Consider the following 17,052-nt stretch of genomic DNA (forward strand, 5'->3'; position numbering starts at 1 on the left):
TTAACCAATAACCAATATGATTGACCCAAGATTATGGTTGCAGCTTCATACCATCTAAGATTTTTGCTTTTGGAATGGCTCAGTGGCTAAGACTCTGAGCTTGTCAATCGAAAGGTCGGCAGTCCAACGGTTCGAACCCTAGTGTCGCGTGACGGGGTGAGCGCCCATTACTTGTCCCAGCTTCTGCCAACCTAGCAGTTCGAAAGCACGTAAAAAATGCAAATAGAAAAATAGGGACCACCTTTGGTGGGAAGGTAACAGCGTTCCGTGCGCCTTTGGCATTTAGTCATGCCGGCCACATGACCACAGAGATGTCTTCAGATAACGCTGGCTCTTTGGCTTTGAAACAGAGATGAGCACCACCCCCTAGAGTCGAGAACGATTAGCACATATGTGCGAGGGGAACCTTTACCTTTACTCTACTTTTGGCTATAGTTTTCTCTCTTACCCCTCTTAAAACAAAGGAAGATGTTTGCATATGGAATTGTCTTAGTACTGCCATGACAGTTATACAAGGAGAAATATGCTTTAATACCTATGCACATTAGCATGTATTTTATCAGAAAAATATAAAGAATTGAACCTTTTCTGTAAGAACCTTTCTTTCCTGAAAGATTTGTAGCGAGGCCTCCTGAAGTGCCAAAATAGCAATAAAATAGAAATAGATAATGATTTCCCATAATATAGAATCTTCTTGTTTAGCGACCACAGTTGGAACTTAACTTGGTTAAGTGAAGTGGTCGCTAAGTGAACCCAAGATTGTACTTATGATCTTACTTCAGCTTTCCTTTGCTTTGCAGACCTGCGAAGGTCGTAAAAGCAAGGACCAGTCGCAAAGTTACTTTTTCATCACTGTTGTCACTCTGAATGGTTGCTAAATGAGGCAGTTGCTAAATGAGGACTTCCTGTTTATTAAGCTTGGTTAAAGGAAAGGAAAAAGTAGCAAAACCAGTACTCTCCTATCCTGTATTGGGAAGAATTGTGCATTAGTAGTGAGTAACATATATAGAATTAGAAACATCAAAATGACTAGCTGAGTAATTCTGGGATCTGAAGTCCACGCATCTTAAAATTACCGATTTTGAAAAAAATACTGGTTTAGATGGTGGTATCTTTAAACCATTCAGGAAGAGATTTTGATTGCATATCCTTGATGAAAGGTCAATTTTAAAAACACTGATGAACAAGGTGGCTCTGCTAAAATAATCTTTAAAAATCACCAGTTCTCACTCACCTGGAGGCGGGTGAGAGCTGAAGAAGCTTCTTGGATGAGAAGCGAAACGTCTTCAAAGAAAAACCAGAAAGTCCAGTTGCCTCTTGAAAAAGCACCTTTGGGATATTTCACTAAACTGCAATAGTTCTGGATAGGCTGGAACGTCTGAAAAAAATCCACAATAAGGAATAAATAAGGAAAGCTTAGAACTCCCGAGTTGCTTATTTATTTAAAGAATTTACAGGGCCACCTGTATCACGTAGTCATCCTACACAGCTCACAATCCTTAGAAACAATATAAAAGTAAATAGACTCTTTTCCAACATATACTGGACACATTGTAGATCCTGTCTCAGCACCCATCCCAGCCTAATGTTTAGGGAAGAGCCAGGTTTTTGTGGTCTTCTTGGAAGGTTAAAAGGCTAGTTACCCCATCCCACCAATGAACCTCGGGATGGGGGGAGGGAGGCTGTTTCAAAAGACTGGGGCAGCCACTGAGAAGGCACACCTCCACTGGATGACAACATTTGAGGGAAGGGTCCTGGAGTACACCCACCCTATCTGACGTAGTGGAATGAGCTGGTATCTTCAGGGAGAGCCAGTCTCACAAAATAGCCTTTACCATGTAAGGTTTTAATCATGGATATCTAGCATCTTGAATTACATCTGGAAAACAACTGGGGGCCAGCGGGACTCATGCAACAATATTGTAACCCAGGTAAATCACAGAGCACCCAAAGTTGTGTATGCCATTCCATTCTGGAGCAGTTGCAGCTTCTGGATGGTCTTCAAGGGCAGACCCCTGTAGAACACATTGCAGCAGTCCAGAGGTTGGTTTCAGCAGGTTCCGACCAGTTCTGGAGAACCGGTAGTGGAAATTTTGAGTAGTTCGGAGAACTGGTAGTAAAAATTCTGACTGGCCCCGCCCCCATCTATTCTCTGCCTCCCAAGTCCCAGCTGATCGGGAGGAAATGGGGATTTTGCAGTAACCTTCCCCTGGAGTGGGGAGGGAATGGAGATTTTACAGTATCCTTCCCCTGGAATGGGGTGGGAATGGAGATTTTACAGTATTCTTCCCCTGGAGTGGGGTGGGAAGGGAGATTTTACAGTATCCTTCCCCTGCCACGCCCACCAAGCCACGTCCGCCAAGCCAAGCCACACCCACAGAACCGGTAGTAAAAAAATTTGAAACCCACCACTGCAGTAGTCCAATCAGGAAGTAACTAAGGCATGAGTGACGGCAAGCAAGCCCACTTGATTCAGGAATGGGCACATGTGGTGCACCAGATGGAACTGTGCGAAGACCTTCCTGGCCACAGCTGCCACCTGCTTTTCCGGCAGGAGGATCAGGCGCAAGCTAGCAGAACAGCTCTGAGAATGGGTCAGATTAGGTTTCTTTATTGTCAATCACAATTTATAAGAATCTTACCAGACTGTCTGCCTTCCTTAGGAAATGGTAAGCTTAGAAATAAGGGTTTGACCTGAAATGTTTCTTCCCCATAACAGACTCTAAACTGGAATATATCTAAAAAGGTTGAAGCTGGAATATATCTAAAAGCTGGAATATATCTAAAAAGAATAAATGATGGCAACCGTGGACCAAAGTTTATTAAAACCAAGACGTTTCATTACTCATCCAAGTATCTTCTTCAGAGTAACAAAATGTCTCAGGTTTAATAAACTTTTTGGTCTATGGTGGCCATCATTTAACCTTCTTAGATACTTTTGGCCTGGATGACTGAACCTTCATTTACATGTTGGCTTTTCATTTTGGGGAGAAACCCCCTGCAGTCCGTATGACAAGAGTTGTGTTCTGACCCAGCCTTAGCAGAAACAAGAAATAGACTCCTTGTCATGAAAAACCCCTCTTTATTTATCTCCTGTGAATTAATGGCATTCACACACCGAAATGTCCAGGCAATAGTCCTTGAAAGTGTTAACTGCGGTAACAGACCTTATCAGTTTCTTGCGATAATTGCCAGGCCGTGAGCTCCCAGCCAAAAGGATGCAAATTAAGTTCTGGCAAGCATCTCTGAGGCCTGAAACACGATGAGCCAAATCTTCAGAAATCCGAATTGTTGTCTCCTACGACCACCACTCCCCTTTCCTTCTATTTACAGTATTCCCCAGCCAGGAAGGGGCCATTCAGCATCCACGTGTGCCTTGCTTCCCAAGTCAACTCCTTGTCCTCAGTTGTTCTCCTCTCCTAATAGCTCTGTGCATACGCGCATCTAGAACAGGCCCCAGCTGTTCTTCCTCCCCACTTATCTCAGCCTCCAAAGTCAGCTGCCTCTCCGGTGGCTGGGAAATGTCGGACAGCCCTGGCTTTATCTCTGCTTCTGACGCAGAAAACCCATCAGAGCCTTCCCCCAGACTCCAGAGCTGGCCCAAGTTCCTCCCCAACCTCCTCATTGTCCTCTGGCAGCTGGCGGGCCACAACAAGTTGGTTCTTTCCAAGGACTCTCTGCCTACCCACATTTTTCATTTTGACCGAAGAAGTTACTTGAATGAGACAGTTCGTTACTCATCCAAGTAACTTCTTCAGAGTAGCGAAATGTCTCAGTTTTAATAAACTTTAATCCAGTTGCCATGATGTAAACTTTTTTTCTGATACTTTTGGCCTGGATGATTGAACCTTCATTTACAAGATGGAATATAGTTTTAACCCTCCTCATCCTCGTTGGGGCTTCTGCTCCTTTAGCCAGTGGTCCCACCGCATCAGCAACAAGCTGATGAAGCACAAGGTCTGTTTGAAGAAATGTTACTTCATCCCGAGTTCAAGGTGTCCTTTCTCCTCACTCTGTAAAGGCCAAGACCCTAACCACTCCATCTTGTTAGGCTTGAAATCCCCATCCAGGCCCTTCCAGCCTCCAGGCCCTGAGCCAGCATCTGAACAGTATTACTTGCTCTACATGGGGTAGAGATATTTAATTGAGGATCATTAGCATACTGATGATATCAAACTCCAAGCCGCCAGTGGATGACCTCTCCTAGAGGCTTAATATAGATGTTAAATAGGGAGACGTGAGAAATATGAGGCTTCAGGCACCTGCTTAACAGAGGCCTAGGGATGAATCTCTGCTCCCCAACCCCCAAAACTGACTAATACCAGCCATGGAAGAAGGAGGAGAACGACTGCAAACAATACCACCCACTCGCAACCTACAGAGTACATACCATGGACGTATCACTCCAAGGATAAATACTGTAGCAGTACTTCTAAACCAAGCCCGTTTTCCTGTCAGCCATTTTTGCTTAATCCCCCTGGGCTGAGCAAATTTGATGGAAATCAGATTTTTAGGTCCAATATTACATGATATGGGAAGTGTTTTATCAATGGTTAGAGAGTAAAAAGGGAAACTGGAAATAAAAGAAGAAGATTAAAGAAGAAAAGAAGATGTGTTAAGACAGAGGTATAAATAATTGTTAGTATTAGGATGAGGAGGATAATTATGTGTAATTTTATTATTATTATTGTATCTTTACTAGAAGACACGTTAAGAGGAAAAACGAATAGGCTTATAACGTTTAACTGTTTAATATATTATAATTTTAAGATTAGAGAATTATATTAAGCGAATGATGTTGTAAATGTGGGAAAGTTGGCACACATTCCAGAGATATTTCCAGAAATATTTCAACCCAGACGATACACTGTTTAAGGAAAGATGGAATCAGCGGTAAAATCCCCCTGGTTCTATCTGGTTTGCCGAACCGTGGCGGCAGTGGGAGGCTCCGCCCACCTGCTGGGACATCATTACGTCCTACTTTTTTACCATCTGCGCATGCACAGAAGGTTCTGCGCGTGTGCAAAAGAGGCAAGCACACACGCACACATAGTGCCCGCACATGCCCGCTCTCTCCCGTTCCCGAACCGGTAGCGAAGGTAAGTGTCAGCATTCCAGAAAAACCCCAACTCCAAGTAAAACTCTGAAGCAAGCATTTTTCAAAGTTCTATTTACTAGAATAGGTAAACTGGCACATCTGGGAAAACCTGAATCTGAGAGGTCCAGGTTTTCCCTCAGTAAATCAAAACCCTCCAAAACCATCCCCTCACTCCTCAGTCAATCACATGCTCCAATCCCCATCCGTCCCATCTCGAGACAGCACTCCTACCACTCCTTCTCCAGATGCCGGATCGCCCTGACCTTGACCAACAGGAAGAATGCTATTATGTCTAAAGACAACCCCTCTACTAAATCCCTCCTCCTACTTTCCCACGCATGAGATGGTGGCAGCATGGAAGCTTCCGGCCTCATATGGCTTCCAAAGCTGACAGTAAGTGGATTTCACCGCTGGATGGAATGTTTGTATTAAAAAAAAAAAAAAGATTTTTAGGTCCACTTTGCCAAACAAAGAGAAAAGTCTTTGGGCTGTCCTTGTGCTTCAGAGGGAAGCTGTCGGGTGGAAGTGCCTTGTGGCTTCCTTGCGGCTGAAGCCCGAAAGCTGGAGGGTAGAATTGGCAAGGCAAGTGGCTTGCAAAGGAGAAGAAGCAGCCATCCATCTCCGGAGTTTCCTCAGCTGCTCTGCTTCAAGCCTTGTCTTTCTTTGGTATACCTTGAAGGAATTAATCCACTGAAACTATGGCTGCAGGATAGGGCAATGCTTTTATATCTGACAACTGCAGCGAGACGATTCTTTTCTGAAAAATGGAAATGTTTCACGCTATTCACCTTGGACGATGGAACTTATGAAGATGGCTACATTAACTTCTTTGATAAGTGGGGGGAAATGTACATTTATGGTTGACTGGAAATCCTTTTTACATTTTTTGCACAAGATGGAACAAAATGCATGAGTGATTTGCGGTTTTGGTGATCGGAGAAAAAAAATGGATAATAGAAAAGAACAAGCTTTTTTTTTGTAATCAGATAAACTTTGCAATTGTGCTTATATTTGCTGCAAAGAAAATCAGAAGCTTCTTCTTTGTATTTCTTTTTATTCTATCTTTCTGCGCTTTTGCTTCCCCCCCTTTTTTTTTCCCCCCTTCATTTCTGCTTTTTACTCATTACATGTCGACATTAGGACCATAACTGGGAGCAGAATTTCTGTTGCTGAGCAAAAGGGTTGTTAAAGTGAGTTGTGCCCAATTTCACAGCCTTTTCTGCCGTGGTTGCTAAGCGAATCATGGCAGCTGTTAATTGAATCAAATGATCATTAGGCAAAATGGTCATAAGTGTGAAAAACGGGCATCAGTCGCTTTTCTCAGTGCCGTTGCAACTTTGAATGGTCACTAAACGAACGGTTATAAATCAAGGATTACCTGTAAGAGCCAGGCTTTCTGAAATAGGAGGAAATAATCATGGCAGAGGTGAAGAACTCAAGGGATTTTGCCCATAGAGCAGGAGACCGACTGCCTCTACAGAGCATGGGGCCAGTACTGCAATCCAATGGCTTTGGATGGTGCTTCACTAAGCCTGGATTACAAACTCTAAGCCAGTGATGGCGAACCTGTGACATGCATGTCAAAGGTAACACACCACAATGTTTTGGTTCACCAGCATTCACCAACACCCAACTGTTCCCAAAAGCACACCCCATTTTTTGTGCGATTTTCAGAGACTGCAGAGGCAGCATGAGAACGGGGTGTCCTCTTGTATGGCTTCCGGACTCTTTGACAGTTGTGTGAGAGGGCCATGCTTTTGCGCTCTCTCTCCAGAGCCTGCAAAAACGGGGCATTTTTTTTTTGCACGGTTTTTGGAAACTGTATGAGAGTCAGGTGTTCAATGATTCGTTCAATGATCTGAAAAGTGGACCCTGCACTTATTTATTTATTTATTTATTAGTCCAATTTATATGCCGCCCTTCTCCGTAGACTCAGGGCGGCTTACAATGCATTATAGCAATAGCCTGCATACTTTTATGTATATACCTGCTTATTAGGGCTTTTGGTCCCCCCCCCTAAGTGGTGTTGTTGTATACAAAGCTGGCTTATTGCCCCCACTATCCGGGTCCTCAATTGTGGTAATACGCTAAGAAGAAGGAAGAAGGAAGAAGAAGAAGAGGAGGAGGAGGAGGAAGAGGAGGAGGAGGAGGAGGAGGAGGAAGAAGAAGAAGAAGAAGAAGAAGAAGAAGAAGAAGAAGAAGAAGAAGAAGAAGAAGAAGAAGAAGAAGAAGAAGAAGAGGGGGAGGGGGAGGGGGAGGAGGAAGAGGAAGAAGAGGAGGAGGAAGAGGAAGAGGAAGAGGAAGAAGAGGAGGAGGAAGAGGAAGGGGAAGAAGAGGAGGAGGAGGAAGTAGAAGAAGAGGAGGAGGAGGAGGAGGAGGAAGAAGAGGAGGAGGAAGAGGAAGAAGAAGAGGAGGAGGAGGAAGAGGAAGAGGAAGAAGAGGAGGAGGAGGAAGAAGAGGAGGAGGAGGAGGAAGTAGAAGAAGAGGAGGAGGAGGAGGAAGAGGAAGCAGAAGAGGAAGAAGAAGAAGAAGAGGAGGAGGAGGAGGAGGAAGAAAAAGAGGAAGCGGAAGAAGAAGAAGAGAAGGAGGAAGAGGAAGCAGAAGAGGAAGAAGAAGAGGAGGAGGAGGAGAAGAAGGAGAAGGAGAAGGAGAAGGAGAAGGAGAAGGAGAAGGAGAAGGAGAAGGAGAAGAGCTTTTGCACAGCCTTTGGAAGTCAAGTGAGAGGACTGTCCTCACACACAGCCTCCAAAGCTTATGAAAATCAGGAAAGGTGGGTTTTTATGTGGTTTTTGGAGGCTTCAGAGACCATGGAAAAGCGTTCTCCAAAGCCTCTTCAAGAACAAAAAATTTGTGCAATTCGGACATGCTTCAGGTAGATCCCAGGTACCTGTCAACGGAAAAAGGACACTGCCTGAAGGTAAGCAGGTCCTAGGAATTATTTTATTATTTTTCATTTCATTTCATTTCATTTTATTAGATTTATATACTGCCCTACTCCTGAAGGACTCAGGGCAGTGAACAGCCAAAAAATAAAACACACAGACTACAAAATTTAAAAGACAATATAAAAACCCATTAAATAATTTGGCCCAAAACAGATTAAAACACACCCAATGTTTTAAGACAAACTTAAAATTTACAATTAAAAAGGGAAGTTTTATTTTATTATTTTATTATATGGTTATTCTCTTTTATTAGTTTGATTGATTGATTGATTGATTGATTGATTGAATATGTCAAACAAAAACGAGAACAAGAATAAGAGAATAAAAATACAATGACAGGGACGATAGGCACATTAGCCCCCTCTACTAACCACTTAAGTACAAAGTGAGGTCCACGGAAGTCAATTTGTGACTGAAACTGTGAAAATTTGAGACAACTGGATCAGGTAGAGCATTCCAAACTTTGACAACTCTGTTACAGAAATCATACTTTTTTACAGTCAAGTTTAGAATGATTTACACTGAATTTAAAGCGGTTGTTTGCACGCATATTATTGCATATTATTGCGATTAAAACAGAAAAAGACATTTACAGGTAAAACATTACTACGTATAATTTTGTATGCAATACCTAGGTCTGACCGCAAGCGACACAGTTCTAAGTTATCCAAACTGAGAATTTCGAGCCTAGTAGCATAAGGAATTCTATTGTGTACAGAAGAATGTAAGACTTTTCTCGTGAAGTATTTCTCAACCCGCTCGATTGTACTGATGTCAGATATATGGTGGGGATTCCAAACAGTTGAACAATACTCTAAAATTGGTCTAGCATAAGTTTTATAAACTCTAATTAGCAATACAATGTTTCCAGAAAAAAAGCTTCGCAAAGTTAAGTTTACAACTCTTAATGCTTTTTTGTTACAGTGAACTTTGGAGCATAAATAGTCAGAGATAAGTACACCTAGATCAGTGATGACTAACCTTTTTGTTGTCATGTGCCGAAGACACGCGTGAGTGCCGGCACACATAATGCAGTGCATGCACTACACCCACCCCCCCACCCCCTGCACATGCGCGGATGACCCCCCTGCACTCTCCGTCCCCCCCACATGCACACGTTTCCACCGCCCCCCCGCATGCGTACATGACCCCCATGCATGCACATGTGTCTCCCACATGCACAACAGAGACCCAAAAATAACCTGGCCAGTGGGAGGCGCGTGCATGCGCTGTGGAGCTGAGCTGGGAGACGGCTCGCATGCTCGCTGAGAGGGCTCCACATGCCAGCTGTGGCACGTGTGCCATAGGTTTGCCATCACTGACCTAGGTCCTTAACAAAGTGAGGGTCATCTGCTAGATCAATGCCACCAGAGGTGGGTTTCAGCAGGTTCTGACCAGTTCTGGAGAACCGGTAGCAGAAATTTTGAGTAGTTTGGAGAACCGGTAGTAAAAATTCTGGCCTGCCCCGCCCCCGTCTATTCTCTGCCTCCCATGTCCCAGCTGATGGGGAGGGAATGGAGATTTTACAGTATCCTTCCCCTGGAGTGGGGTGGGAATGGAGATTTTACATTATCCTTCCCCTGCCATGCCCACCAAGCCACGCCCACCAAGCCACGCCCACAGAACCGGTAGTAAAAATTTTTGAAACCCACCACTGAATGCCACCTAGATTATACTTGACATTCTGATTACGTTTACCAATATGTAACACATGCGATTATTAATCAAAATTTGAAGTTGCCAAATAGATGACCATTCAGAAACATAGTCGAGATCACTTTGCAAAACAACAGAATTATCTGTAGAATTGAATAATTTTATGTCATTGGCAAAAAGTACGCAATTGCTTTTTAGTTGATCACATAAATCGTTGATATAGAGCAAAAAAAGTGTGGGACCTAAAGTGCTGCCTTGCGGAACATCACGGTTAACTGATGCAGGATTAGACAGCGAGTTCCCTATTTTGATTTTCTGCAGTCTATTAGACAGGAAAGCAGCAATCCACTTGTGCAAAGGTCCAGAAATACCGTAAGAGTTTAATTTCAACAGCAGTTTATCATATACTACTGTATCAAAAGCCTTACAAAAATCTATGTAAATTGCATCAATATTAATTTTATTGTTTTTATATGAGGTTTATGAGGTTTTCATATTCCCGTAAGCTGCCTTGAGTTTCCATGTGCAAATAGGCAGCAATATAAATTTCTGAAAAAGAAAAAAAAATCATTGCATAATTGGTCTTTTTAAAAAATAAATGAATATGTAAAGAACTCTTTTTCTTTTGTTTGGGCAGAGTGGGGAGGTGACATACCAGCAGAGTCAAGTTTCCAAATGTTTGACACAACCTGCCCCAAAGGTTTGCCATCACTGCCCTAGGCCCTGAAACCAGGGGTGGGCTGCTGGGGGTTTGCAGGGGTTCAGGAGAACTCCTAGCTAAGATTTTGTGCAGTTCGGAGAACCCCCAAATCCCACTTCTGGCTGGCCCCACCCACCCCACCCTGCCCCTCCCAGGAATCCCCATGCGGCCCATTTTGGATGCAGGCAAGTGCAGGGCGCAGACGAAGGCTAGGGGAGGACGAAAAACAGGCCTACCGGAAGTTCGGGAAGGCTGGAAATGGGCCTGTTTCCGGCCTCCAGAGGGCCCCTGGAGCCTGGGAAGGCCGTTTTCCCGCCCTCCCGGAGACTAGAAAAAAACCTGTGGAGCCCAGGGAGACCGTGGTGCAGGAGGCTGACTAGGCCACAGCCATGCCCACCCAGCAACCAGGCAGAGAACCCCTTGCTAAAATTTTTGAAGCCCACCCCTGCCTGAAACTATATCTGATCCTGCCCCGCAAGTCCAGTTCTGCACTAAAACTAATCCAGCAGAAGTAAGCTTTCCAGGAAACAATTGAATAAACAGCTTGCCTGACTTCCTCAATACTGTCAATTCAGCCTTTTCCTCTCAAACTACGGTGACTCCAGAAGATGCTGAGCCAATCTCAGAGATGCTTCCCCCACCTTTCAAAAGGCAACTGGACTTTGTTGATGTTTCCTTTGAAGACCTTTCACTTCTCATCCAAGAAGCTTCATCAGGATAGTGGACCATAACGTCTTCAAAGAAAACACCAAGAAAGTCCAGTTGCCTTTCGAAAGGAAAAGAAAAAGAAAAAAAGCACCTTTGAGACAATCATGTCCTGGATGACTGAGAATCTCCATAGACATGTTGAGCTTCTGGGGACCACTTGAAGCTGGACCATGTCATCTTCACGTCGTTTCTGAATGTATTTCAACGTATTTCACTTGTGGTCTCTTGTATTTGGCTTCTAAGATGAAAGTTTTCAAAGGACTGGAAACTTTGTGGCAAGGATCCTAGGACATGGCAAGGAGATGACTGACCACAGCAGAGAGGACAGGGGTTGAGGGATGTTTGTGGAAGACCTTGAACCTCACAACTTTGTGATTCCCATTGGCCCTATTGTGCTATTTCGTATTTATATAGCAAGAGCTTCTGATTTTTTCCCCCCCAAATCAGAAATGGAGAGACGATAGGTAAGAACCTAGTGTTAGATTTTTAGGACATACTGTACGTTCTAGAATCTAGATTACACCCTAAATTTTTAAAAAGAAGCTTGGGGTCACCAGATACAGATTTTTGTGTGTCTGTGAGCATAAGGAACGTGAGCCACATTTTAATGCTGATGCTCAAAATAAATTCCTGAGCTCAATTTAATTACACACACACGCACACACATCTTTTGCATTAGGCTCCAACTGTGGGGAGCTCCAGTTAAGGGTTTAAAAAAGAACAAATGTTCTTACACTCTTGGCCTAGATATCATGAGGCCTAGCAACTTGTACATGAAAATAATATCTTGCTCTTTTGTGGGATCTCTAGTTTTAAACAGCAATAAAGAAAGGTGTTTCTAATTATTGGGCCTCCTCATTTGTATTTGCCTCTTGCGTAGAAAAAAGAGAGAAGTGCCTAGTTATTATTTCATGTATGTATTATTTTATTGATATCCAATCTTTATTATGTTTATTAAACAACTCAAGGCGGCGAAAATATCTAATATTTCTTCCTCAGTCCTGTGAGGTGAATTGGGCTGTGAGAGAATGACTGGGTCAAAGTCACCCAGCTGGCTTTTATGCCTAAATCAGGACTAGAATTCACACTCTCCTGGTTTCTAGCCTGATGCTTTAACTGCTAGACCAAAATTGCTGTTTTATAGTCAGGGGGAAAGGTAGAAGTGATCTTCAGAAGCTCCGTTTAGGGAGCCCAGTGTTGGAAACAAACATCAAACGGAAGCTGACACTAAGTGGTAAACCAGAATAGAGGTGAGTGTTTCACCAGCACTTACATTGCTGGCAGTTTAAAAGCTCCAACATGATGGATTGGCTCTGTTCTCTTTTCTCCATCACAAAGCTGCCACCGGCTGTAAATTTGATTACCTCCTTTAATCTAGACGTGTTATAATCCTAACAGAAGGAATGTTTGGCCAGAGAACAGAAGTAACTCAGAAGGATCAGGGTGGTTTTATTATAGGGAAATTGATTGGAGGCAAGCAAATCCTACACTTCTTACACACCTATCCTCTTTCTGTATTTGCACACTGGTAATTTCTGCTTTTTCTTTCTACTCTTTGGCTCCTTCGTCTTCGCAGGAATCTGTTGGATATGGACACTTTCTCCAAGTCTGATCCTGGTAAGTAGGCTCAGTTAAATCTAGGAACAATAGTGGCATTGGCACAAAATGGTGGATCTATAGCCCCATCCCCTCAAGAATCAAAGGCTGGCATCCTTTGACAGAGTCTTGACATCATCCAGCTACCACGAAGAGACAAGAATAGAATTCAGCCATGTTAATTCCTGTCGGCCCTTTGAGATAGGCTAGAAAATGGACTCCCCAAGTTTAATTGGGACTTTACTTCACCAATTTAAGCCACAGTAAACGAATCCTGAAAGCCTGACTACATTTTCCCTTCCTTCCTTATTACAGGTAGTCCTCGACTTACAACCACAATTGAGCCCAAAATCTCTGCTGCTAAGTGAGACAGGTGTTTAAGAGAGTTTTGCCCTGCTTTATGACCTTTCTTGCCACAGTTGTTAAATGAATCACTGCAGTTGTTAAGTTACTAACCTGGTTGTTAAGTGAATCTGGCTTTCCCCATGGACTTTGCTTGCCAAAAGGTCGCAAAAGGGGATCACATGAACCCAGGACACTGCAACCGTCATAAGTATGAGTCAGTTGCCAAGTGTCTGAATTTTGATCACCTGACCATGGGGATGCTCAACGGTCATAAGAATGAAAAATGGTCATAAGTCACTTTTTTCAGTGCTGTTCTACCATGTTTCCCCAAAAATAAGACCAGGTCTTATATTAATTTTTGCTCCAAAAGACGCATTAGGGCTTATTTTCTGGTTAGGTCTTATTTTTGGGGAAATATGGTACTAACTGCATCCATCTGCCTGACAATCTTAACTGGGGCTTATTTTTGGGGTAGGGCTTATATTACAAGCATCCTGAAACATCATGCTAGGATTTATTTTCCGGTTGGGTCTTATTTTTGGGGAAACAGGGTAATTTCAAACAGTCACTAAATGAATGGTTGCAAGTCAAGGACTACCTACGTACCCCTGGCAGTTAGGTGGAGCTAATGTGAATTTCTTCCTAATGTTTTCTTTTTTTTTTCCTGACTTTAAAACATGTTTCTTGTAACTACCTCTGCAAACTTTCCCCAAGATCCTTTTTGTGGCTCCCTACATTTCCAAGACAGCCTTCCCAACCCGATGCCCTTGAGATATGTTGGGATTACAACTCCCATCATTTGGGGTAATTGGAATTGTAGTTCAGTGCACTCAGAAGACTCCTGGTTGAGGAAAACTGCTCTTGGGGGGAGGTGTTCTGTCAGAGTTTGACATTAACCAAGTTACCCTACACCAGGGGTGTCAAACTCGATTTCATTGAGGGTTGCATCAGAATTCTGTTTGACCTCAGGGGACTGGGGTGGGCGTGGCTGGGATGGATGTGTCCAGCTCGACGTCACTTGTGTCGGGGGCACCTTTGGTGGCCCGAGCGCTCTGCCAGTGAAAATGGGGGCCAGATCCAGCCTGCGGGGTGCATAGATCTGGGCTGCAGGGCCACCCTGGAAGCAGTGAAGGACTGGGCTGCAGTTCCTCTGCCAGTGAAAATGGGTTCCCGAGCTCCACTTTTGGCTGGGATGGCCTCCTGCAACCCTCTGCCCTCCCAAGCTCTGTTTTCGCTGCCAGAGGGTTGCAGGAGGCTGTTGCAGCCAAAAACGGAGCTCAGGAGCCCGTTTTCACTGGCAGAGGCACTGTGGGCCAGTCCTTCCTGGCTTCCAGGGTGGCCCTGTAGGCCAGATCTAAGCACCCCGTGGGCTGGATCTGGCCCCTGGCCTTGAGTTTGATATCCCTGCCCTACACTATTGGGAGCATCTCAGTCCCATCACAGGTGGTTGAAGGTGACCCATTCACTGAATTTTAGCTGTTTAACTTTGGCTGTTTACTTGGAGAGTTGGCTGTAACATCAGTTACAGAACTGATCATCTCTTGGTCATCATCTCTTCCCAAGTCCTGCACAAGCATGATGATATATATGTTGTGCCAAGGGAGGAAGAAAATTACAAGCTAAATTAAATTTATAATCACAGGGTTAGAAAGAAACCAAAGCTGTTGGCAGGTCTTTGGCGGGGAATAAATCATAGGGAATATTGAGAGGGGCAGATTGTGTGTCTGAGAGGGAATGAATGGCTGAATGAATGGGAATTATAGTGTTGCTCTGACTCAATATCAGAGCATATGCTTTGCATACAAAAGATCCCAAATTCAATGTTTCAAATTCATAATTGCTGATGGAAATCCAGGAAAGCTGCTGCCAGTCAGTTTGGGATAGACAACATTTTGAGTCTTGAAAGATGTGGTGGATGTGCTCACCATGGCTTTCCAGAGTAGAGTAGAGTAGAGTAGAGTAGAGTAGAGTAGAGTAGAGTAGAGTAGAGTAGAGTAGAGTAGAGTAGAGTAGAGTAGAGTAGAACAGAATAGAAAATAAGTAGAGTAGAGTAGAGTAGAGTAGAGTAGAGTAGAGTAGAGTAGAGTAGAGTAGAATAGAATAGAATAGAAAATAGAGTAGAGTAGATGAATAGAATAGAATAGAATAGAATAGAATAGAATAGAATAGAATAGAATAGAATAGAATAGAATAGAATACTTTACTTGGCCGAGTGTGATAGACACACAAGGAATTTGTCTCCGGTGTAAAAGCTTGGAGTGTAAATGCAAAGCATCAGAATACTAATCAACTTCACCATCATCATGATACCAATAGGAGGGGGTAGTAAAGAAGATAATAAGAATGCAAATAACAATACTACTGCCATACTACATGGGTAAATATGCATAGATATTAGACAGTACTGCATATCCAGCAGTACTGTGTGCCAGCTTCCTATTTAACTTTCCCAGTTAAAAAAATTTAAAAATTCAGTTGGGCAATCTTTCTTCTGGGCATCTCACAGACCAAGGTGACTCTGAGCATTTCGACCTTACAGCCTCACCTGTAGTACACAAGGCTCTTGAGCAATACTTTATGAAAACATTTTATTGGGATTCCCCCTCTTTTCATCATGGATTTTTGAAGGGTCCAAGCATCACTGTCCCTCTAACTGACCTTTACTTTTAGCCTTTGTAGATTAGTCACCACCCTCAGGAAATTTTAGCACCAAATTTCATTTAATTTGGAAGTTTACAGAAGGTCATTGGCATAGCTTTAAGTTACTATAAGCTGAATTCCGTTCCAAGGACTCCTCACCTTTACCCAGGCAGCTAAGTTCTCTGTCAGCAATCTTCCTGTCTTTGCCCATCTTTTTTCTTTTCATTAAAAATATATGTTCAGGAAGCAAGAAATAAAGAGCTGCACAATGGCAGGTGATTGCTAGCAGGAGAAGCAGAAAAATGGCCAGGCAGGTGCTTGACAAAGGCAATCACTTTCAGAAAATGAAGGTAATTCAAACCATCTGAATGGAGGAGTTAGTCGAAAATGCCTTCCTCCAAATGGCAAAGCAGCTAAGGGTGCCATCATTCTTACGATCACAGGGCAATCACCGTGTCCCAGGCAGGGCAATGAACGTATATCCTAGAGCCTCCGTAGGGATGATTTTGGAATGAATCCCCTGAAGGGGGAAAGTTTGAAGAAATTCATGAGTGCATTGGTGGCATGCCAGTGGAAACTATATTCAGAATTAAGGCAGCAGCTTGCTTCATATTTTTATGCTTGACGGAATATGAGACTTGACTCCATTACTGTACTGTGACAGATCCATCTTACAGAACATAGAATAACAGTGTTGGAAGGGAATTTGGAGGTCATCTAGTCCAACCTCCAGCTCAAGCAGGAGACGCTAAAGCAGGGGTATAGAGTTTGATTTCATTGAGGGCCGCATCAGGGTTGTATTTGGCCTCAGGGCAGTGGTGGGTTGCTCCCGGTTCGGTCCGGTTTTATAGAACCGGTAGTAAAACCAGTGGGAGTCTCCACCGACCCACCACAATGTCATCATGGGTGATCTGCGCATGCGCAGAAGCGTTCATGCTCCCACTGCAAACCGGTAGTAAAGGTAAGAGCAACACACCTGCCTTGGGGGTGTGGCCAGGGGGCGTGGCCAGCATGACATCACTCCTGTCGGGGGCACCTATGGTGGCCCAAGCGCTCTGCCAGCGAAAGCAGCCCTCTGGGCCCCATTTTTGGCCACGACAGCCTTCTGCAGCACACGTGCCCCTCTGAGCTCCGTTTTTGTTGGCAGAGGGCTGCAGGAGGCCATTGTGGCCAAAAACAAAGCCTAGAATGGCTGCGCATGGCCCTCCCAAGCTCCATTTTCACTGGCAGAGGCTGGTCCTTCACTGTTTCCAGGGTGGCCCCGTGGGCTACATCTAAGCACCCTGGGAGACGGATTCGGCCCACAGGCCTTGAGTTTGACACCCCTGCTCTATACTATTTCAGCAAAATGGCTGTCCAGTCTC

At 43.9% G+C, this 17,052-nt stretch overlaps 1 protein-coding gene across 1 annotated transcript in view; it reads left to right on the plus strand.

The window, feature by feature from the left end:
- Positions 1 to 17,052, plus strand: part of CPNE9 (copine family member 9) — a 66,286-nt gene that overhangs the window by 5,313 nt on the left and 43,921 nt on the right. Inside the window, exon 2 of the mRNA XM_070933508.1 lies at positions 12,684 to 12,724. Coding sequence (XP_070789609.1) covers positions 12,684 to 12,724 — 41 coding nt within the window. The remainder of the gene's footprint in view (positions 1 to 12,683; positions 12,725 to 17,052) is intronic.

The sequence above is a fragment of the Pituophis catenifer genome, unplaced genomic scaffold (assembly GCF_029215685.1).
Source record: "Pituophis catenifer annectens isolate HBS135680 unplaced genomic scaffold, rPitCat1.0.hap2 SCAF_2, whole genome shotgun sequence".
Taxonomy (NCBI): Eukaryota; Metazoa; Chordata; class Lepidosauria; order Squamata; family Colubridae; genus Pituophis; species Pituophis catenifer.